The 21734-nt window shown below is 41.2% G+C and overlaps 1 protein-coding gene across 1 annotated transcript in view; it reads left to right on the top strand.

Moving 5' to 3' along the window:
- Positions 1-9992: 9992 nt before the first annotated feature.
- Positions 9993-21734, top strand: part of WASHC4 (WASH complex subunit 4) — a 987939-nt gene continuing 976197 nt past the window's right edge. Inside the window, exon 1 of the mRNA XM_085653223.1 lies at positions 9993-10150. Coding sequence (XP_085509349.1) covers positions 10087-10150 — 64 coding nt within the window. The 5' untranslated portion in view covers positions 9993-10086. The remainder of the gene's footprint in view (positions 10151-21734) is intronic.

Raw genomic sequence — 21734 nt, 5'->3', positions numbered from 1 at the left:
AGATGGTGCAGCTGTTGCCACCATTTGTGAACTGGTACGTGATTATCCTGAAGCTTTCCCAGCACTTCATGAAATGTATGTATCTGCGCTGGTTATAGGGGTTTCAACCACAGCCTGTGAGAGTTCCTTTTCAACCCTATCCCGCGTCCTCACACCTTTCCGACGCACACAAATCATGATCGGAAACAGAATTTGACTATTTTAGCACATGACAAAGAGCTCACGGCTAACCTATGCATGGATGAGTTTGTAAGGGAGTTTTCAAAGAACAATAGAAGGTCACCTCTATGACTGGAACTGCTAGTTTGAAATGGTCGGTGTGAAAACTGCTGGCAGTTTTCAAAAATACTCCTTTCTCTTTTTTCAAATGTGTTACTGTTTTTCAAGAATTTTTATCTATGAAAGTACTTTGCAAAAAAATTACAAGAAAATAAAATTTATAAAGTTACATTTGTGCAGAGAAATAAGTGTTGGGCAAATTGCAACAAGTAAATAGTCAGCCTTTCTAGTGTAATGGTGTTAAGGCTTTCGTGTAGTAATAGGGACTTCCCTAGTCTTGAATGCTTTATAATATGCTTAGCATTCAAGTACTTGTGCTGAAGCCGGGGAGCTGGAATTCGAGGGTTTGTAGTTAGGTCCAGACATTGCTCTTACTGCCTGGCCAGCTGGAATTCGAGGGTTTGCAGTTAGGTCCAGACATTGGTCTTACTTTCAAATAACTCTCCACATGCTCTGTGTACACACAGAAGCAATCTGTTGTATCATGCTTCCTGTTTGCAAGTACATATGATGTAATCCAGGGCTTATAGGCCACCTCCAGAAGCGACAAATTGGGCCCGCAGTGGCCCACCCAAATAAAAATTCCTGGAGCCGGACCTGTTCAACGCAGGAGCAGGCAGTAGAGGTATCGCTGCTGCCCTGATTAATTACTCGTTTCTAAACATATTGCAGTACTTTTAACCATTATGCAAATGCCTTAGTGAATAGCTATTGTCGTATTGAATTTGACTTGCCTGTCCTTGGCTTTCTGCACACTCTGCACTTTCTTCTTTCTCCCCTCAGCGTTTGACGTCTGTTACATTCTCCTGGGCTAGCCCATGAGGAGCGCAAATCAAGGAGGGGAGGGGCGGAACCACTTAGCTGCTTCCGGCTATTTCATGCCGGCTGCAGCGCGGGAGCGTGCAATAGAGGTAACGCCGCTACCCTGATTAATTACTAATTATTAGATTTTAAATATATTGTAATGCTTTTAACCATTTTGCAAATGCCTTATTGAATGTGTATTGTCTCATTGAATTTGACTTAGGGGAAGCTAATAATGGTGGGCAGGCCCGGAGGCACTTAGCTGCTTCCAGCCATTGCAGTGGGGAACCACAGCGGACGCATGTAGCGGGCACGCCCACACTGCGCTGAAGGCCCGCCAAAGGCAGGCCGGTCTGCGCCCGTCCGCGACTGTCCGGGGCTAGAGGCGGGCCATTATACTCAAATTTTAACTTACTTTATACCCGAACTTAAACAACAGTAATCCAAAGACTATCCACTTAACACCGATACTCATACCAGATTTGTTAACCTGGGGATTATGAATCCCAGGGATTACTGCCCTGAACTCAACCCCCCATCCTCCGTCAAAAACATCACATGGAGGAAGGATAATCATAGATCGTCCGATCAATGATATATCTAAATTCTCAGTCTGTGGTGAAACACCAACTGGAAATATTTCATTTCCTGGATTCCGCCAAACTAGACATACCTTTCTTAACAGAAACGTGGCTTTCTCAGGAGTGCAAACCTGGATATCCATGCTGCTCTCCATAGCCACTACTATACTCTTAAGGCCAATCGGGGAGATGGGGGAGGAGTAGCTGCTATAATCCATCAAGAGTTGAAATTCACCACCCTCAGAGCGAGAGATATCACCTCTGGAAAGTCTAGTTAATAAACCTAACTCCCCTCTCACCCCTCTGATCTATGTACTGTTGTACAGGCCTCCACAAAACATGCCTCTCTTCCCCCAGTTACTGGCGGAACAAATATCCCATCTAGTAGTCCACCATGCTAAAATATTATTAATTGGTGACTAACTTTTTGGCCAATAATAAGATGGGTGGCCCACGCTCATCAGAATTGACTGATCTTCTTAACGGGTATAATTTTATCCAACATGTGACATCTCCCACCCACACTAAAGACCACATCCTTGAACATATCTGGATTACTAACCTCACGGTGTCCAGTATGAGAGTGTCTCCATGCACCTGGTCCAACTATTTTTTAATAAACTTCTCCCTCCACGATCTCACTTTTTCCATACCCTCAGCCAAGATGAATTTGAAGGCAAAGAACTGGAACCATACCAACATCAGGGTCTTCCATAACATATTGAAATCTACAATGCCCTCACATCAGTCCTCTGTCAACCAATGTGATGAAAACATTAGATCATGGCTGACAGTCACAAGTAACTCCCATGCCCCTTTCAGGAAAGTTGAATGGCCAGATGCGATGATGCTCAGAGGTCGTTCTCAGATGATCTGAAGTCCCTAAAATTAGCCCTATGCCAGACTGAACGTACTTGGAGACGGAACTATTCTCCTGATAGAAAGAAAGATATATATTAAGCTCAACTTAAACAATATAAAAAAATCTATTCTACAAACTAAAGCCACATATTTCTCAAATAAGATTTTGAATTCTACTAATAAATCCAAATAAATATTTGCGATTGTGAACGAGCGGTCTAATCCAGACAGAATCACAGCAAAAAGAAATTCCACCCAGGCGCTGTGTAACTCTCTGAACAGTTTTTGTATTGATAAAATCAGTTCTATTAAAGCAAGCATTCCGGTAAATCCATCCCCTAGTGACCAGCATGCGACACCCACGAACCCTCACGCTTTATATCAGTTTCCAGTAATTAGCAGAGAAACGTTACCGGATCTGTTGACGTAAGTCAAATCTGGCTCCCCTGTTGACAGTTGCCCCCTTCATATTCTGAGAGAAGCCTTCCTTGCATGCCCGAGCCTACTTTTTCGTTATTAAATGGCTCGCTAGCTCAAAGAAGCTGTGATTGTCCCACTAATCAAGAAAATAGGCGCAGACTCTTCAATCCCCTTGAATTATTGCACTTCAAATCATCTCACTGCTCCCCTACCTAACTAAGGTGTTGGAAGCCCATGTCGCCAAATGTCTCTGCTCTTTTATCGAACAATCTCAATTTCTACACTCTCATCAAGCAGTTTACCGCCCCTCTCACTATATTGAGACAGTAATTCTGACTGCACTAGATTAAATGAGGAAAGAAGCAGACAAAGGCACAACCCAGGCCTTAGTGTTCCTCGATCTTTCAGCGGATTTCGACATGGTCGACCACGAAATCCCGATTGACCGTGTCAGGGATGCAGGGGTTCAGGGACCTGCCCTTCAGTGGCTGGCATCCTTTTTGGATGATCGCTTCCAATCAGTACCCCTCTCCCAATTCACGGCCCCCAGTGTTAAATTAACTTGTGGGGTTCCGCAAGGTTCCTCTCTGTCCCCGCACTTGTTCAATTTGTACCTCCTCCTACTTATTCAGTCCCGGGACTAAACAATTGTCAGCCAACTCTACAAGTGTCTCTAGATCCCTTTCTATTAAATCAGAAAAATAAGGACTGAGTGGGAGAGGGCACACCCATCCTGAGTTGCTTCGCTACCATTAACTGGCTAAGAGTATAAAATTCTATTGCCTCCTAAACTCTCACACACTCATTCCAAACACACCACACCTCACGAATCCAGATTTCAAATGAACACCACCAGCTCTTATGTACTCCCTAGATCTCCGAAGTAATTGACCTGGCTACAGCCCAAAATGTCTGATCAGAGCTTCTTTCATTCACTCAAATTTCTTGTTATTAGCATCTGGCATTTTCTCAATAACATTAGTCCCTTCTGCTGGTATCTTCAGGGGCGTAACACAGGCCCCCGCACCCCCGCGGTGCGGGGGGCCCCCTCAGCACAATGCTCCGTCCCGGGAGCTCCTGATTGAGCCCTGAGGGGGCCACTCCACATACCTTGCAGGGGGCCCCCCTCAATTTTCGTACGCCACTGGGTATCTGGCTATCTGTACAGTAACTGCCACAGACTGCTCATTCAATCCTAGAGCCATGTAAGCAACCTCAAAACTCACAAACTATCCTAAAACATCATAACCTTACCTTGTAAATATGGACACGCTCTTAAGCAACTTTGGCAGGCAGTTCCTTAGTGTTGGAGGAGGAATTACAATTCCCAGATCTACCGTCTCTGCTGCAGTCCGAACTTTCTCTTTTTTTTAAGGCTATACAATCTCTTTCCAATTTCTCTCTTTCTCTTTTTCTTGCATTTCCATTTCTTCATCCTGCCTTTTATTTTCATTCTCTCTCCGTACTTTCACTCTCTCTCTCCCTCTCTCTCTCTCTCTCTCTTTGTCCCATTCTTCCTTTCTCTACCATCTCTTCTTCTTTTGTTCCTAGCAAGCTTATCTCAGCACCCCACTCTTAAACTTCCTGGCATTCTTTTCTTCTTCATCCATCGCCATCTGAAAGACCAACTACAGAGACACGGTCTGAGCTAGACATAACCCACCTAAGGGGGACATTACTAGAAATGGTGACAGGTATCCTTGAGAAATTGGTGTGGGATTGTTTCAGAAGACATCTGTAAGGCAACCTAGAGGACACACTTGGTGTATGCCTAGTGGGAACATGTACTAATAGGAATGAGAGTCTGACTTCACAGCTCTCTCTTTTTTTGTCCCGTGTACGGTACCCATGCCAGAGTCCATTATAGTTTTCTATTCTACATTTGTTAGGGGGAACATGTACTAATAGGAATGAGAGTCTGACTTCACAGCTCTCTTTTTTTTGTCCCTTGTACGGTACCTTGGCCAGAGTCCATTATAGTTTTCTCTTCTACATTTGTTAGTAGATATTTTGCCCTGACTAAAACGTTAGCCATGCCTTATGCACATAGGTAAAATTTGAGCTATGTCCTTACTCACATTGAAAAGAAATTCCTGGAGCAGGTACAGGATAGATATATAGCTGTAAAGACTAATGCAGCTAAAGGAGTTTGTGTTACAGTTGGTCACGAGAAGAGGTAGATCATCAAGCCACAGGAAAACTGGAGCATTGACATTAGATTGGCAACACCAAGGGAAATTGTGCTTACACAATGATAAGAATGAATACAATACTATTCCTGTAGGGGAAATTAGTATGTTCATACTTTTGAGATTCAAGGATCTTTGAAGTTGTTTCTAGGTGGAACAGACCATGTGATTCCTGAAGTTTATTTTATTTGTGACAAGAATGCTTATTTTAAGTTGGTGAACAAATGGTATGGCACATGGTATGTAAGAGTACTGTTTATGGGGATCTATCATGTGGAGAATTTTTATCATCCTGTTTGGGAATATAAATCTAGGTCCAAACAAGATGACACTGCTGGAGAGATTGTGGGAGATGTTTTGCTGCAATAATTTCGATTGTAGGGGTGATATTGAGTAACATTAAGATTAGAAATCTCTCCACTGTCGTTGATAAGTACTATACTAATACAGCTGGAGCTTTATTGCTTGTAAATACTGAGATGGCTGGTTTTAGAGCTATGGTTTTGCAGAACCGTCTTGCGTGCGACATTCTGCTCACATAAGAGGGCGGAGTCTGCCGGATGTTGAAAGTCCAACACTATTGCTCCTACGTCCCAGACAAAAGTAAGGATTCACAGAAGTTCATAAAGAATACTACTAACATAATGAAGTGAGTGGATTGGCATCAGAAGGTGTTTGGGATTCAGACAGGGATTTAGTGCTGTAGGTAGATGGTTTGCAGATTTGGGAAGTGGTACAGTGGGCTCCATTTTGAGACAGTTGTTGATTATTGGTCTTTGTACAAATAATCTTGATTGTGGGTGTGAAGGTGTAAAGGCGATACAAGATGAAGACTGGGGACACTCGAAAAAGGGAAGACTTGAAGCTAGAAAGGAAACACAATAAATTACAATGAAATGAAGCATTTGGAGGAGTTCAAGAGAACAGCAATTGATACAACAAAGGTTTAATTTGGTTAATCTGATAAGGTTAAGAGATTATGTGATGGCCTGATTTGCCATCAGCGGGTGGATTGAAGAAGCGTAATTTTGATCCCATCTGAGATATCATAGGCGTGCATCATAATCATGAGTAGTCAACACTCAAATATATTATGTGTGATTAACGTTACTAAGGAGAGTGGAGTATTGCATTCTTAAAGTACTCCACTTGAAGAATTTGTGTATATATATTAATGTGATATGAGAAGTTAACAGAATGGGTCCCATTGTGAGTTTAATACATTAGAATGAGTATGTGTAAGCTTACATTTAAACATTTATATGTGTAGCAATAATTATTTTCATGCAGGTGCATTTAGAATGACACCTTTTTAATCCTTTACAATTTATACGTGTTTTAAGAAGCTGCATTTATTGTGTTGCAGAAATGTTAATGTATTCTGTAACTCTGTGCACTGTTAAAGTTGACTAGAGTGGGCCTCGAGAAACTAGTCCAGCTCATGCTCACGTTTAAAATCTAACATGAAATTCGTATTTAGCCTTCAATGCAGAATGCATTTGCTTGTATTTTGTTTCCACTGCAGGTATGGACCAAGCCCCATTAGTTAGCATAGGAGGGTTTAGTTTTCATTAGATAGCAAGGTATGAGAAGACAAAGTTGGCAAGGAGAATCGCAGTAATGAGCAAGGAGGAAACTTCTCATGGGAGAGGAGTGGAATGACCAAGGACGAACAAAGTGGGGTTATCTACCCTGAATGCAATCAATATTTTATGCTAAACATAGTGAGAGACAGGGAAGTCATTTTAGGATTCAGGAGAGCAGATCTATGCTTCTGCTTTTGTGGCTTTATGCTACCTGACCCATGGTTGGAGTGCCTTTTACTGAAAACTCCGACAGCGGACACCTTCCTGATTTCACCCTTACTAAATGCTTCTTAGCCTAGGGTTGCCCTTTTAAGGTAGGGTAGCTTGCTCATGCTTATTTTTGAAAATCATCTGATGCAATTTAATACTCAATTATTTTTCCTGATCATCTATATTGTCGTCTGCTTTATATTATATAGCGTAAATCTCTTGAGGAGATTTGGACTTATCTTGGTCTTTCTGTAATTCTATATGATCATGTTCAGATTGGTCTACCTTGATTTGTTTAAAAATGTATCATTAAACCCTACTAAACTCAGATTAAGTTGGCGAGGGAGTTATTGTCTGACAACATTTGTTACACTGTATTCAGATGTAAACAAGTGATATTTTACTCCCTTTACCTCTCATGCAGATATAACGGTAATCGATTTGGAGATAAATGTTTGAATTGGCCCCTCAGGTTCATCCTGCAATATGTAAAGAGGAATATCAATGCTGGTAACTGTCTTCATGCCTTTATTAACCTTCAAAAAAGCCCTCAACGCAGTGCTCCCTTCACCACCCAGCCAGCAACTGCCGGTTAACGGAACACCAAGATGGTTCACCATTCTAATAGAATTCCTGTGCGTACTTACATTCTAATATTTAAAGATACAGCTCAAAAGCACTATGAATCAAATTATAACACATCCCCCTTCGTTAGACATATAATAGAGACAATCATTATTGAAAGAGAACTGTAATAACTATGACAACTACATAAAAATCTTTCTCTCGAAGATCACATATCAATGCTGACTTACAGATGATAGGTATTTATATATACACACATATCCAGTTCAACTGAAACTATTTTAACACCATTCACTGGATACCCATATGACAATTAGGATAAACTCATGTCATCATTTTACATAATCTTGGAGATAACCTTCAAGGTACGGGATATTAGTACCACAACGTGTTATCCGGTCTGAGCTTACAGAACCTATTTGGGTGTGGATATTAAGCTGCCTTATCTATATGGCCTTCCATTATTCTCCTGTAATACCTTAAAGAATATACGAGTATTCAAATACTTTTTGGGAGAACGGATTCCCTTACACTTACACATCGATTGGATATTATTGCAAAGAAATACTATCTATATGGCCTTCCATTATTTTCCTATGATACCAAAAAGAATATATGAATATTCAAAGAATTTTTTGGAAAACTGATGCCCTTTCACTTACACATCGACTAGATATTACTGCAGTACTGCATACTGATTAAGTCCTCTTTGAGGACGAAACCTGTTGGCTGGGCTGAGTCATTGATGTTTTGAAGAATAAAAAGAAAATAGTTTTGAGACTTCACACTACGACTCCCTTGTTATTTTTATCCTAGAGCAGAATATATTGATATTGACAACATTGAACAAGTGTATTATATGAAAAAAAAGAAAAAGAGAGAAATCTCTGTATTAAAATTGTTGGACTATTGCGACACTCTTATTTTTTGTTTTGTTTATTTGCACTTATGGTTTTAGAGTAGTTCGACCATTGAAGGGTGAGTACCCATGACTACCATTTAACAAGACTAACATCTGTGCTGCCGCTTCTAGCCAGAATACTCCTGCTTTGGAATTACTTCTGTCTATGAGCTGGTGAATGGACAGACTCGTCCTCTAAGTCAGTCAAGTCGTGGAAAAATCTTTAAATTCATCAAAGTCAGGCCGCAATTCAGTCTCTCATAGATTCAGGATAACAGCTGTCCAGCAGTGTCATCATCCTCTCCGTCAGCATAACGTCAGGAAATCAAGTTCGTCAAAGAAGAGAGAGTTTTACTAATTCACTTTTCTACCTACTTTTATAATGAAACTATTATAAAAATGTATCAAGATTGGGGTTTTAGACAGTCCTCATTGGTGGATTTGGGGTCGCACGGTAAAGTTCTCACATAGTCTGCAAGATTGAGTCATCGCACTTGCTGGTTCCGGTTTTTAAAGACAGTCCATTGCTGTAGTCTTCGGCGAAGCTCCCAGAGTGTCCTTGGTAGGAACATCGTCTCCTGGAGTCAGGACGAGGCCATTGTTGCTGGCGGTGACGCATGCGCACTTCACCCAGAACCTCGTGTGACAGCAGCAGTCACATTGTACGTCTCGGTCAGCCATCTTAAGGAAGGCCAAAATGGTCAACTTAAGCAAAACAAACACAAAAACGTAATTAAAACATGGAAATGGCTAATAAAATGTTAAACCCTCACTAATTCCCTTATGTGTCAGTAATTATCTAGCATAATAGCAACATTCAAAGCGTTTATACTCACTCAATGATGCGCAACTCACAATTACATCACAAAAGCAACATATATCATGCAATGTTCTAATTCTCTACCATTAGTATGCGTACATATGTTAGTAAACAATTAGTTTAGCCATGCTAAATGCAAATCCCACGTATAATTATTCTGTTAATATAATTGGTAAGTCTCCACTTCAAACAAATTAATAAGATTACTATTAGTTGATTATTCATAATAATATAAACATGCAGAATGGGGGGTATACAAAATGTTGTACTACCCACTCCAGCACTCGCACCCCCTATCTTACTGACCAAGCTACGCCCCTGTTTACATGGTCTTCATTACTTAGTTTACTTACAAGAAAGTGTCACTCGAAGTGTCGCACATTTGCAATAGAATGTGAATCATACACACGCTGAAAGCATTGAAATGGCACACATAAGCAATCTGAAAAACTTCACAGCTTGCTTCTCTCTCCTCTCTTTCTTAATTTTTTTCTCTACTTCCGTCTTTCATTCTTGCCTTTTTCTTTCCTTCAGTCTTGCCTCCTTTCTTCCCTTCATTTTCTTGTCGTCTTTCATTCCTTCGCTCTTTCTCTTTTTTCTTGCTCTGGGATTATTTAAAAAAAATTCAAGATTCACAATTCATCTGTAATCTCGGCTCCTTGTAGTTTACGTTTCCGGGTCACTTGTGACAGAGCAACACAGGACACAATAGAAAGCGCAGTCAAAAGGTTTCTCATGGTTTCCCTTCTAGTTCCTGAAATGATAGCGGAATGAATAGTGGCTGGTGCTGCGCGACGTCAACACGTACACGCCCCTTGCTAGCGTCAGAGGCAGAGGCTGCTCTGGAGTCATGGCGGTAGTGGAGACACTCTCACCGGACTGGGAGTTCGACCGCATAGATGACGGCTCACAGAGTAAGAGGGCGAGAGCGAGGGCAGAGAGTGATTTGTATTGGCCGGGCTTGGTAATTAAGAGTGAGGCTATAAGAGGAAGGGGTGAGGAGTCTAAGTGTCTGTAATTTCCTAGAACGGGTTAGGATCAGCTTTGACAGGTTACACGAGATGATCATGTGAGGGGCGGTTCGGATAGAATGGCTTCCTTTCTGTGCTCTCATACACACGGTGTTAACTCTGCTACATGAGTCTTGTACATCGTTAGACGGCGCCCACCCAAACCTATCCGTACTCAACTCCTCTGTACTTCCAGTGTATTCTGAACCCCTCCTCACTTCTGTGTGGCGATTTTCCGTTGTCTTTAGACTGTCATCAATCTAATAAGTTGCCGATAAAGCTGTAAAGTCCCGTTTCCTGTAAGACAATTGGCTTAAAGCAATAAATATTTTCTGTGCCGCTTTCTCTTCTTACACATCACCTTAATACTGCACAAATAAGTAATACGTAATGCTTGCATAATTATTGTAGCGTCCCACAATGCTACTCCGTTCTGTGTGGTCAGTAATACTTAAAGAAATCTAGACAAGCGCAGACTCAGTTGCTGGGCTTTGAACACCTACTTTGTTCGGTGACCGAGAGAACAGTCTGTCTCCGGTACTGTCCTGGCCCTGTAAGAATAGTCGTGTTTGACAATGTACTGTCCCCAACAACTGCTTACTTGGGAGTGTCGTGTTACCTTCAACTTGTGTAGTGACTTCAGTTGAGGGCGGCTGCTGACAAGCAGCTCAACCCGCTCCCACCTGCAGTCTTTCGTCTTGGAAGAGCGCCAACGGCCTCAGTCCGGACCAATAGACCCCCAACCAAATGAGGAGTTCAGCACATGTTAATATGATTTCTAAAGCGCGAATACCCTGGGGTGTCTTGGCGTTGAACCGGAACGTAAACCCTGAGGAGGTAGGAAAGAGGTGGAATTAATTTAGAAATAACCAAGTTTTCAATTCTTTTCTGAAGGAGAAGAGCGAGTTAGCCTCTCTCGTGTGTGTCGGGAGTGTATTTCATAGCTTGGCTGTGCAATAGCTTTGTAGGCTAGGCAGAGTGCCCTAAACTTGATACGTTGCGCCACAGGCAACCAATGAAGCTTCTGCATCTCCTCTTTAATTGATTGATACTTAGGTATGTTCAGTAAAAGCCTGGCTGCAGCATTCTGCACCATCGGAAGTTTTTTCAGATGTTGTTTCTGTAACCCGAGGTATAGTCCATTACAGTAATCCAATTTTGACAGCACCAAAGTCGTTACAACCGTTCTCCTGAGATCTGTGGGAATGTAAGGCATTACCTTCTTAAGTTTCCTTATCAAATAGAATGATGCTAAAACTATGTCATTGGTTTGTTGGGAGTAGGTGAGTTTGCTGTCCGTCAGCACCCCAAGATTTTTGGCCTTCTCTACTGGATTTGGGAGCTGTCCAATTTCAGCCGGCCACCATAATCCATCCCATTTAGGTTGAAGGTTACCAAAAATCACCTCTTCGTTTTTATTCGAGTTCAGCTTCAGACAATGTCTTCCCATCCAGTAGCTGATTTCCCTCATGCATTTTTGAAACTGCATTGCAGGGGATATTGTGTTTTTGTATGCCGCGACCACAATCTGAGTGTTATCGGCATATGATGTTAAATTGAAACCAAACTGTTGTATTAACGGAGCTAGTTCTGACACGTAAACATTAAACAAGGATGGGCTTAGCGAGGAGCCCTGAGGGACGCCGCATGGCAGTACGCATGGAGTTGCCGGAAACTGATTTAGGGACACTGTCTGTTTTCTATTCTTCAAGAACGATGATATCAAGGAAGGTGTATGGTCCTTGACCCCTATGTGTTCAAGACGCTGTAGCAATGTATCATGGTGCACGGTATCAAAGGCCGCTGACAAATCGAGGAGAATCAGTACAGCGGCACCGCCCTTATCCATCACTGCTCTGCTTTCCTTGGTGGCTTTGATAAATGCTGTCTCCGTGCTATACCCTGAACGGAAACCAAACAGAGGGGTTGAGTAGTCCATTTTCTTGAATGAATTGTGAAAGTTGGGTGTTCATTATTTTCTCCACCATTTTTGCAGGGAAAGGCAGCCTGGCAATCGGGTGATAATTGCAAGTTATAGATGTGTCCAGATTTGCTTTTTTAATAAAGGGAGAATGGCTGCATCTTTCCAAACTGCTGGGAAGGTGCCTGATGAAAACAATATTAAATATGTTTGTTAATATTGGACTTAACCTCCCCTGCTATATTTTTTAAAACTGCAGGGGGGCAGGGATCCAACGGGGATCCTGATTTGATTTCCTGAATAATTCTTCCCACCAGCTTACTTGATACCTGTGGGAAAGACAGAAGCCTGTTCTTTTTAGTCTCAATAATAGGGGGCACTTCGACTGGCTTATTGAGGGTGGCAGAGAAAATCTTATATATATCGTTGACTTTATTCCTAAATGCACTGGCAATGTCATCGCATAAGGATTGACTGTTTCCTGTGTTGATCTATTAGGTATGGTCGTGAGCTTCTTTACCACCAAAAATAGGTCTTTTGCTGAGTTTTAAGAGTGTTCTATCTGTTGGGTGAAGAAGATCCTTTTTTCAGTAGCTAGTAGGGTTTTATAATTTGCTAGTGCGTGTTTGTAACAATTATTTTCTTCCCGCCTCATAATTCATTCTCCAGCGCCTTTCCAGTCTGCAACATTTTTGTTTCTCTTGTCGCAGAGCTTCCGTAAACCAGGGGGCTGAGGGTTGAGTGCGATTTCCCAGTGTTTTTACGGATCGGCACTGTAGCCGTAAATGCGTCATAAAGCCAATCTGTATATTCCTCAACAGCCTGATCCACCTGCGTGCTCAAGTTCGGTCGTGTCTGTTCCAGTTGGAGTTCAAGCATGTTTATATCTATCTAATTCCAAGCTTTGTAGGTTTTTTCCTGTGCTTTAGCAGCCCTGGCTTCTGGTGGTGTTTGGGATGGATTATCAAATATAATTAAGGAATGATCTGACCAGACGAGCCGATGTTTATCTTTCACTATCATCCCTAGTACAGAGGAGAAAATACCATCAAGGGTGTGCCCTGTCTCATGCGTAGGTTTGTGTACCAACTGTATTAATCCCAACATGCCTAAACCTCCTTAAACATAACTGACAACACCTCAAGGTGTATATTAAAGTCACCCAAGATCGTAGACCTCTTTGTAGAGAGGTAAGGTTCTAATAGGGAGTCTAAATTGGTAATGAAATTCGTTCTATACCCAGGAGGGCGGTAAACTAGGGTGCCCTTAAAGGTAATTTTTGGATTTAATTCTAGCGAGAAGTTCAACACTTCATAATGAGGATCGACGATGGGGAGAACGTAGCTCTCAGATGTTCACGGTAAATAACCGCAAGCCCGCCCCCACTCTTAATGGGTCTGTTAAGTCTAGATGAGACCAAGCCCTGTGTGACTGCGATCACAAAGTCAGGATCAGACGCTGGGTCTGCCCGTGTTTCTGCGAGGAATAACACATCCAGATTATATAGCAGGATGGTATCTGCTATTTCAACTTTATGCTTAGCAAGTGACCTTATATTAATTAGGCCACAGTGTACTTCGGTCCATCTGTGAGTTTTGTCTTCGTGCTAGATACATAGCCTATTTTCATCATATATTGCAGCAGTTAACGGTTATCCGTTGGGTTGAAGAAAGTTAGTTATAGCGCCTGCATTCAAGGAGCCCTGGTACATACATGATAGTAGATGTCAGTCCTCTACCAGAATACAATTGTGGGATTCAGTTCAGTCTTGTTTCGATGCAATACTCCCCAGGTCTTAGACTTGACCCAGGTGATACTGATATTATTCAAGTAATCGGCCCATGCATCGAGATTCTCCTTAGCCTGCTTGCACAAAATGGAATTTCCTTGTGAAGTAGAGTTATGAGACTGTAGTTCTTTGGATCCCTATGACTACCTTTCTAAAAAATAGGGTGCAGGATACTGCCTCTCCAGGAGTCCCAACATTTCTCCGGTTGTTAAACATTCAGAAGAACAGCGTTGTCAAAGTGGAGGACCATAACTCAGGCTGAGCTTTAAAAAGTGAGTTGGGCAGGACATTCAACCCTAGGCCCTATCCATTTTTACTTTGCTTATTATTGTTTATAAGTGTTCAATGTTGAAGGGTAGATTTGCCCTGTGGACCGACTTGGTCGCGAGTGGCATTTCTTGCACTTATGTTCTGGTTTCATACAGTGCTATGATATGCTTTACCCATGTTTGCTCATTTATTTTGGCGGTGTTGGCTCTATATGGGCCGTTTGTAAGTTTGTTTATGAAATCCCAGAAGGCCTTTATATTGTTGTTCTTGCAAATATGATGCAAATATGATGCAACTTTAGCCACTGGAGTGTTTGATGTGTGGATATTGCTATCCAAACTGCAAGTTTCTATTGCTTTTTCATGGATTGAACTTTGAATTGGGTTGGATGATTATTAAGCCCTGATTTTGTTTATTTTTTATTGCTTGATATCTTTGTTTAGAAGGAATGTTTGAAGGATAGGGGTGCTGGTGCACCATTGCCTGCCAGGTGAATTATCACTTAATTTCCGACATGTGTTTGTGGCCAGTGGACGTTTTTCAGTGAGCTAGTCTATGATGCGTTTTCATTTCTGGATATTCAACGTTTATCTAGGTGATTCTCTATCATCTCGTTTCTCAAAATAATCGCCTTTGCATGTGCAACAAAGTCTTGATTAAAGATGTTCCATTTGAAACATTTTATGTTGGACGTGACTGGTTGAGCCAACCTTGCATCGGGCTTCTGGAGGGGAGTTAGTTGTCCATGCCAAACGTATGGTCTGTGGAAAGTGGTTGCTTCCCGGCCTAATTTTGATAGTGTACTCTAATATGAAGTGAAATACCAGATTCATTATTGTTTCGTCCAGTACAAATTTAGTGTAACAGGATGAGGCAGCTGGTTGGTCTGAGAGGAAGTGATCGATTACAGCTCTAAGCGCCTGTGAGTGTAGGGAACTGAAGCACGAGGCCCCCCCATCTTATCCGTACAGCTTATAGAAGAAACTTGCAATGGAATTTTCCATTGATGCTTCTGTAGGCTAATGATTTCAGAGTCTCCAGACTCTTTCATAAGGTGAGTGTTGAAATCACCTGATAAAAACATCTGGGCAGTCGGGTGAGCGTTAGTCAGATTTATAATTATTTCCTCAAATTGGCTTAAAGCAATACATTTTTTGTTATGGCTGACACAGAAAGTAAACATTTAAGTGAAGGGAGTTAAAGCTGTTGTACTTTGTTCCCAATGATAAGGCCTGTTAGCACCGATAAACTAAGCTCCTGGTTGATAGTTTACAGTGGTAATCTGATGGAGATTTACATTGACAGACCCCCCTTAGGGTCTGGCTTTGGTAACGTCTCGTGCTGCTGGCTGTTGGAATTCCACATAGCTCACTAGTGGGAGACTTAAGTCACACCAAGTTTCTTGAAATAAGAGAATCCTGTGCTTTTACCAGAACTGTTATGCCTCTGTGCCTTTAGCAGTTCTCGTAATGGTTTGAACGTTCTATGGAAATGGTATGGTCGACAGGAAGAGTATCTAAAGTAGTTCAGCAGTGCTTTTGGGATACCAGAGAGGTCACAAGGCTGCTCCAATCTCCCTCCTGATAAGTCATGGTAAGATTTAGCCTGCAGAGTCTTCCCACTGCCTCCAATTGTATTATGTGCCGGATTTCAAAAATTTTAAGGATTGTTTGAGAGGGGCCTATTGCTCCTCAAACCCTAGATATGATGAAGAGTGATGTTTGCTAAGTAATGTGATATATAAAGGTTTGGCCAGTTCCCTAATTGATATTTCCCATAATTGAGGAGTATGACTGAACACTTGATTGGTGCTTTGCACTGTTGCCTAGATGATTTGTGTTGCTTCCAGTGTATTTGGAAAAGTTGAGGGCTAAAATTCAATGGCTACTATGTGAGGAGACGTTAAGTCTGAACAATATTTTACTGTGCCTAAGAGTTTTAGGATGTTTCCTCTATTTAAAATATCAAAAGGCCCCTTGTTGGTATAATTGGGTAGGAGGAGCGGTTTATTCGTGGGTATTTGTGGCACTGTATTGTGGTGTGAAACAGAAGCCTCTGCTCTTATGGCTGCCTGCTCGGGTCTGTTTTCTATCAAAGCTATTGGGTTTTAATTATTGTTTGACTTTTTGTCACTTGTGTTACTGGTATTTGAGGAGGAAATTGCTCCCCTGACGTTATTGATCACTTTGGGGGATTAACTGTGGGGAAAAAGGAATCCCCGATCTAGAAGGATTGAGTTGTCATTTTTCAGTGTTTCACTGCCAGTGTTTTTTTTGTAGCACATAACTTATTTGCATAGGGCTATTTATTAAGTCTCTCCTGATGAATTAAATTAATTTAGAAAGCGCATACAGCTGCTTCCAAAGCAAGCCTTTCGGCACTGAACAGACCAACATGAAAGACTTAAACATTTATGCTTTCCTATGAAAATCCACTACTCCTCTCTAAACCAAAAAGTTTTTAGATTGGAAATAAAAATATACTCTGAAACTATATCTCGAAGATAGGCAGGGAATACTGGAGAGTAGCATCCTGAAAGGCAAAGGACCTCCCGCCTGCTCAAGCCTTGTGTATCCTAGGGACACTTAGAAGATTTTAGCTTGCTGAGCAAAGTGTCTTAAGAGGTATGCAGTTTCTTATTGTCTTCTGGATATACAATGGACCCCATTTATGTAATCATTAGTGCCTTAAACTTCTTTGCTTGACAGGTAACCGGTTAATGGATTCTCCTGCTGTTATTGTTATGATAGGTAATTCAGTGTCATGTTGGTTAGTTGATTATCCTTTTTAGGTCTCGCCTGATCCAGCGCTTGCGCTGATCTGGCTGAGACATTTTGTATACAGGCTTTTCAAAGTGCTGCCGTGGCCTAAAGCTTCAGTGCACGTGAACGTGCACGCGCGCAGCGCCATGTGTCTTTCCTCCGTAGCACGCGATCGTAATCGCGATCACTTTCACTTTCGCGGCCGCGTTGCCAAAGCTTGTGTATGTTAAAGCTTTTGTTATTTTAATGCTTATTCTTTCTTTTGTCTGAGGGCAGAGCGAGCTTTATTGCATGGGAGCTGAGACTCCTGGCTAATCGGAGTGTTATGTGGTTAGTTTTCTCCATTTTGCGTGTTCGGCATCACTTGACCAAGCACTCCAGTTTATGCCTTTCTGCGAATTCCCCGTTTAAAATGCATTTTCATTTCAATTTTCATTAAGTTTAGAACGGCCATGAGGTATAACTGCAGGTTTGTTAATATCCGGGGACTTACTGCGCCATTACACTCTCTCATGCTTCCCCGAGTACTACGGGGCAGATTTACAAACACCTTGCACCACTTTTGCGTCAATTTTAACATGGAAAAGTGGCGCAAGGGGCTTGTAAATCCGCCCCAATGTATTTTAGTTTCTGTTTACGGTGGGTCTCCGTGTCTAACTGCATCCTGACACGCTCATCCTCTTCCACTACATTAAAGGTTTCTATTTTATACTTGCCATAACTTTTACAGCAACCTATTTTTATGAAGATAATGGAGAATGTTTTTTAGGGTTGTGTGTGCTTTACATTTTCTCTCGCAAAGGGATGTTAGTGCACCATGACAGCAATGGCTATCAGATTTACAATGTGATAAAATATATTGCTAATGCAGGTAAAATATATTTGCTCTACAGCAGCGCTCACCTTTATATTTCTTGTGGTTTTGGTGCCATAACAGCAACACACTTCCCCGAACCATCTCTAACTGTCACGCTGTCCTGATTTCACAACACGAAAGGAATGGGTTTTATATTTGTTGTAACTTTTACAGCAACCTATTTACATGAACATAATCGCTATCATCATTTTAGGGGTGTGTGTGTGTGATACATTTTCACCCTCAGCTGGACTTCAGTGCAGCATGACATACTAAATAAAACATATTGGCAATACAGGTAAAATACATTTGCTCTATAGAAGCACTCCTTTTCTATTTTTGTGGTTTTGCAACCATAACAGAACAATACTTTCCCAAACTAAAAGTAATTTTTAAAGTTTGATTAGCCGTATGCAGTGACTGTTTACCCATTCGAGGGCTTAATTGCACCATCACACAGCACAGCAGCAAATATGTCTGGTAGGAGTCGCTAAGGGTAGTGCTTTCTCACTACCCCGACTGTAAGACATTATGTTTAGGGACATACAGTGTAGCAACAATAGTTTAAAGATATAATCATGTACTTATGGATGGTCCGTCAGTTAGGCAAAACAGATAACAGCAGACATAAGCTATTATTTGTTTTGTTTTGCAAAACATCCCCTCAAGCAGTGAATTTGGCATCTCATCGGAAGGCCTCTCATTATCTGCATCGCCATCTTTTGTCAATCTGGGATCAGCACCCAGGCACTAAACAATACGAGCTTTTCACCATATGCTGTCACACTTTACTCTCCCTTCAGAAATCCCAGCCAGTGCACTACTTTCTTTCTCTGCTTCTTTTACTTTAAGGTTGGAAATAGGAACACTTTACAATTAAAAGAATACAAAGCAAAATAAGTTCCATTGAAAAATGTTGGTTATTTCTAATTTACAGTTGTGAACACTAAAACAGTTGCCTCCTACAAAATAAAATCCTAGTTGTTTAGTGTATTTTAAAGGAACATTTGTGGAAGGTACTTTTCTTTGGCGCACTTTATAGGCGCAGTTTTACCTCCAAAGCGACTCTAAAATTCAACAAAGTGTAAAATATGTTGCCAATGTACCTACAATATTTTTAACTGATCGAGCACGCATTTTCAATGTATTTACCGTGCTTGGTTCAGTTTAGCAATGCAATGGTGGTAAATATATGAATCACACGTGGAGCACATCCTTTGTGCAAGCCACTCCCTTTATATTTTTTGTGGTTTTGCAGCCATTAGAACAACACAATTCTATGAGCTATCTTTAGCTGACCCACTTCCCCAACAGTAAAGGAATTTGTTTTATATTTGCTGGAACTTTTAAAGCAATCTATTTCCATGAACATAATGGATAAGATTGTTTTAGGGGTGATCAAAGCATTTGTTTGTTGGGTGCTTGACTTTTGCTCTGGCCCAGGTTCTTCCTGCACCATGACCTGCTCTCTCAACTCTAATGGATTTAGATTTTTTTTTTGCAGTGAGATTTAGAGCAACCTATTATTATTATTTGTTTGCCCTCTAAGTTTTCACACGCACTACCGGTGCCATTCATAAATGTATCCAAATTCCTCCACAGTTATGCTTTTTATGTGGTCTTTGTGTTATGTTTTCATCAGAAACAGAGTCTAAGTGCAGTAGCATCTAAGGCATTTGGTTTTGTGTTTCTGTAACGTTTGGATCCCAGCCTGGTCTTATTGTAACATAACACACTCTCATACTTCCCCAACTGTAATAAATTATCTTTTCCATTTGCGATGCATCTCCATGTGTAATTGCAATAAGACACACTCTTTTACTTCACCGACCATAAAGGTTTTGGATTTATATTTGCGGTAAGTTTGACTGCAACCTATTTCCACAAACATAATGGATTAATTTATTTTCTGCATGTGTGCGATAAATTATCACCCGCTCCAGGCTGTTAGTGCACCATAACACAGTACACCTTTCACATTCACAATGATAAAAAACTATATGGGTAATGCAGGTAAAATACACTTGCCCTATTGACGCGCTCCCTTCTCCCAAATCTGCAACACAGTTCTGCAAACCATGTCTAACTGCACCAATACCCGCTCTCCTGCTTCCTCCACCATCATGAATTTTGTTTAATGTTTGAAATACCTTTAACAGCAATTTATTTCCCCGATCATAATGAAATATTTTATAGGTGTGTTGCAATACATTCTCATCCACTCCATGATGTAAGTGAACCATAACATTTTTACATATATTCAATTTTAAGTGCTATAAAATATGTTGTAAATCCAGGTACATTACATTTGCCCTGTTGGAGCGCTGCCTTTTTCAGTCGAGCCTGGACAGCACATGCACTGCTCTGCGAGTCATGCTGTATTGAGGTAGGGACTTGAAGCTCCGCCCAATCTCCGCCCACCTTTTTCATTGGCTTGTGTCATTGTCCACTGTAAACTGTGGCTGTTCATTGGTCAACAGGCTTAGTAGTCCCTCCTTAGTACCGCGTTGTCTCAGTTTGTAACCTCCCATGGCAACACCCTCTGTTACGTGTGTGGTTGCTTGGTAGGCTTTAATTACAGCCTCTGAGTACTATTTTCTCAAATAGCTTTGTCCTGCCTGCTGTTGCAGGCAGCACATGCTCTCTCCTAACGCTTTTTTAAAATTTTATAGCTTGCATTTGCAATGCAATGGGTCTCGCATTTGTGAGAGTTTAAGCTAGTGGAATTGTAAATGACAATGCCTTTTATTGATCTGTTTTAAAACCTACACATAAATTAAAAGCATTGCCATTTACAATGTCAATAGCTCAAACTCATAAATGCGAGACCTATTGCATTGCAAATGCTTGTTTAATTGTAGTTTGAAGTTCATTTTCGGGTATTGGGTTTGCTTTGGACGTGAATGGGATAAAAAGGAAATGTTGAAGAACCTTGGAATTTAGTTATTGTTGTTGCCTTAGCGTTTTTATTGTTTGCTTTTCTTTGCTTTTTTCCGTTCCATCTTTGTGAGTAGTTTTACAATTGGTAATTTGTTAAAGATTTGCTACTTGTTGACGGAACGCCTTTAATTCCTTCCAAGATGTTGCCCTTCAGAGAGCTTAGCAGTTGTATGTTGTTTCTTTCAGTTTCATTGTGCATGAAGGCCTTGTGTTGCATTTTGTTAGACAGGCCATTAGCTTTGTGGAAAACATTTTGTTAGACAGGCCATTAGCTTTGTGGAAAACTTCAGTCACACTGGATTCACCATTGTGCTCTTGAAGAGAAATTGATTGTATACTGATTTTGGGTGAGGGCTTAGTTTTAGCCAGCTGTGCATGTGAGATACTTTTTATTCATAGGTATCTGTCAACACGATGCGTTTGAGATTTGTGCTTATCCAATGTTTTTTTACACTTTTGAGACCTTGTACCAAATCCTCTAGGGCCTTAAGGACTGATTCAGGTTTATTGATAATGGGGAGGGGCAGGCATCCATTTAACTAATTGAGCCTGCCTCTCTTTTTTTCTCAATAAAGGTCATTCCATCGTTGTAGTTTACAATCGATCCCAGCGACATAGGTTGCGAGTGTGTGGAGCTGATCTATTTGGATTTCCAATTTGTCTGATTGAAAATTAAGTGCTTTTGTTGTTGAGTCGAATGTATCCTGAAGTGTTCCATAGGGAAGAATCGTCTGAGGAAGGGGCTGATTGTGTAGACTATGTACTACCTTTTCTTGTGTTTTTAATTTTCTGTCAGTTGCTGTCTTCGAAATGTATATCATGTTAACAATTATACAAGCTGCTCGGTTTGGGAATGCATGCGGTTGAATTAACGTTACAGTTGCGTACTGGGCTTGCCTCTAGAGCCAGGGGTTGTACTGAGATGTCAGGTGGAGGATCAGACAAAAAAA

This window comes from Triturus cristatus, chromosome 4_1 (genome assembly GCF_964204655.1).
Source record: "Triturus cristatus chromosome 4_1, aTriCri1.1, whole genome shotgun sequence".
Taxonomy (NCBI): domain Eukaryota; kingdom Metazoa; phylum Chordata; class Amphibia; order Caudata; family Salamandridae; genus Triturus; species Triturus cristatus.
Note: the sequence above shows the minus strand (reverse complement) of the source record. Positions and strands in the feature narration are given on the sequence as shown.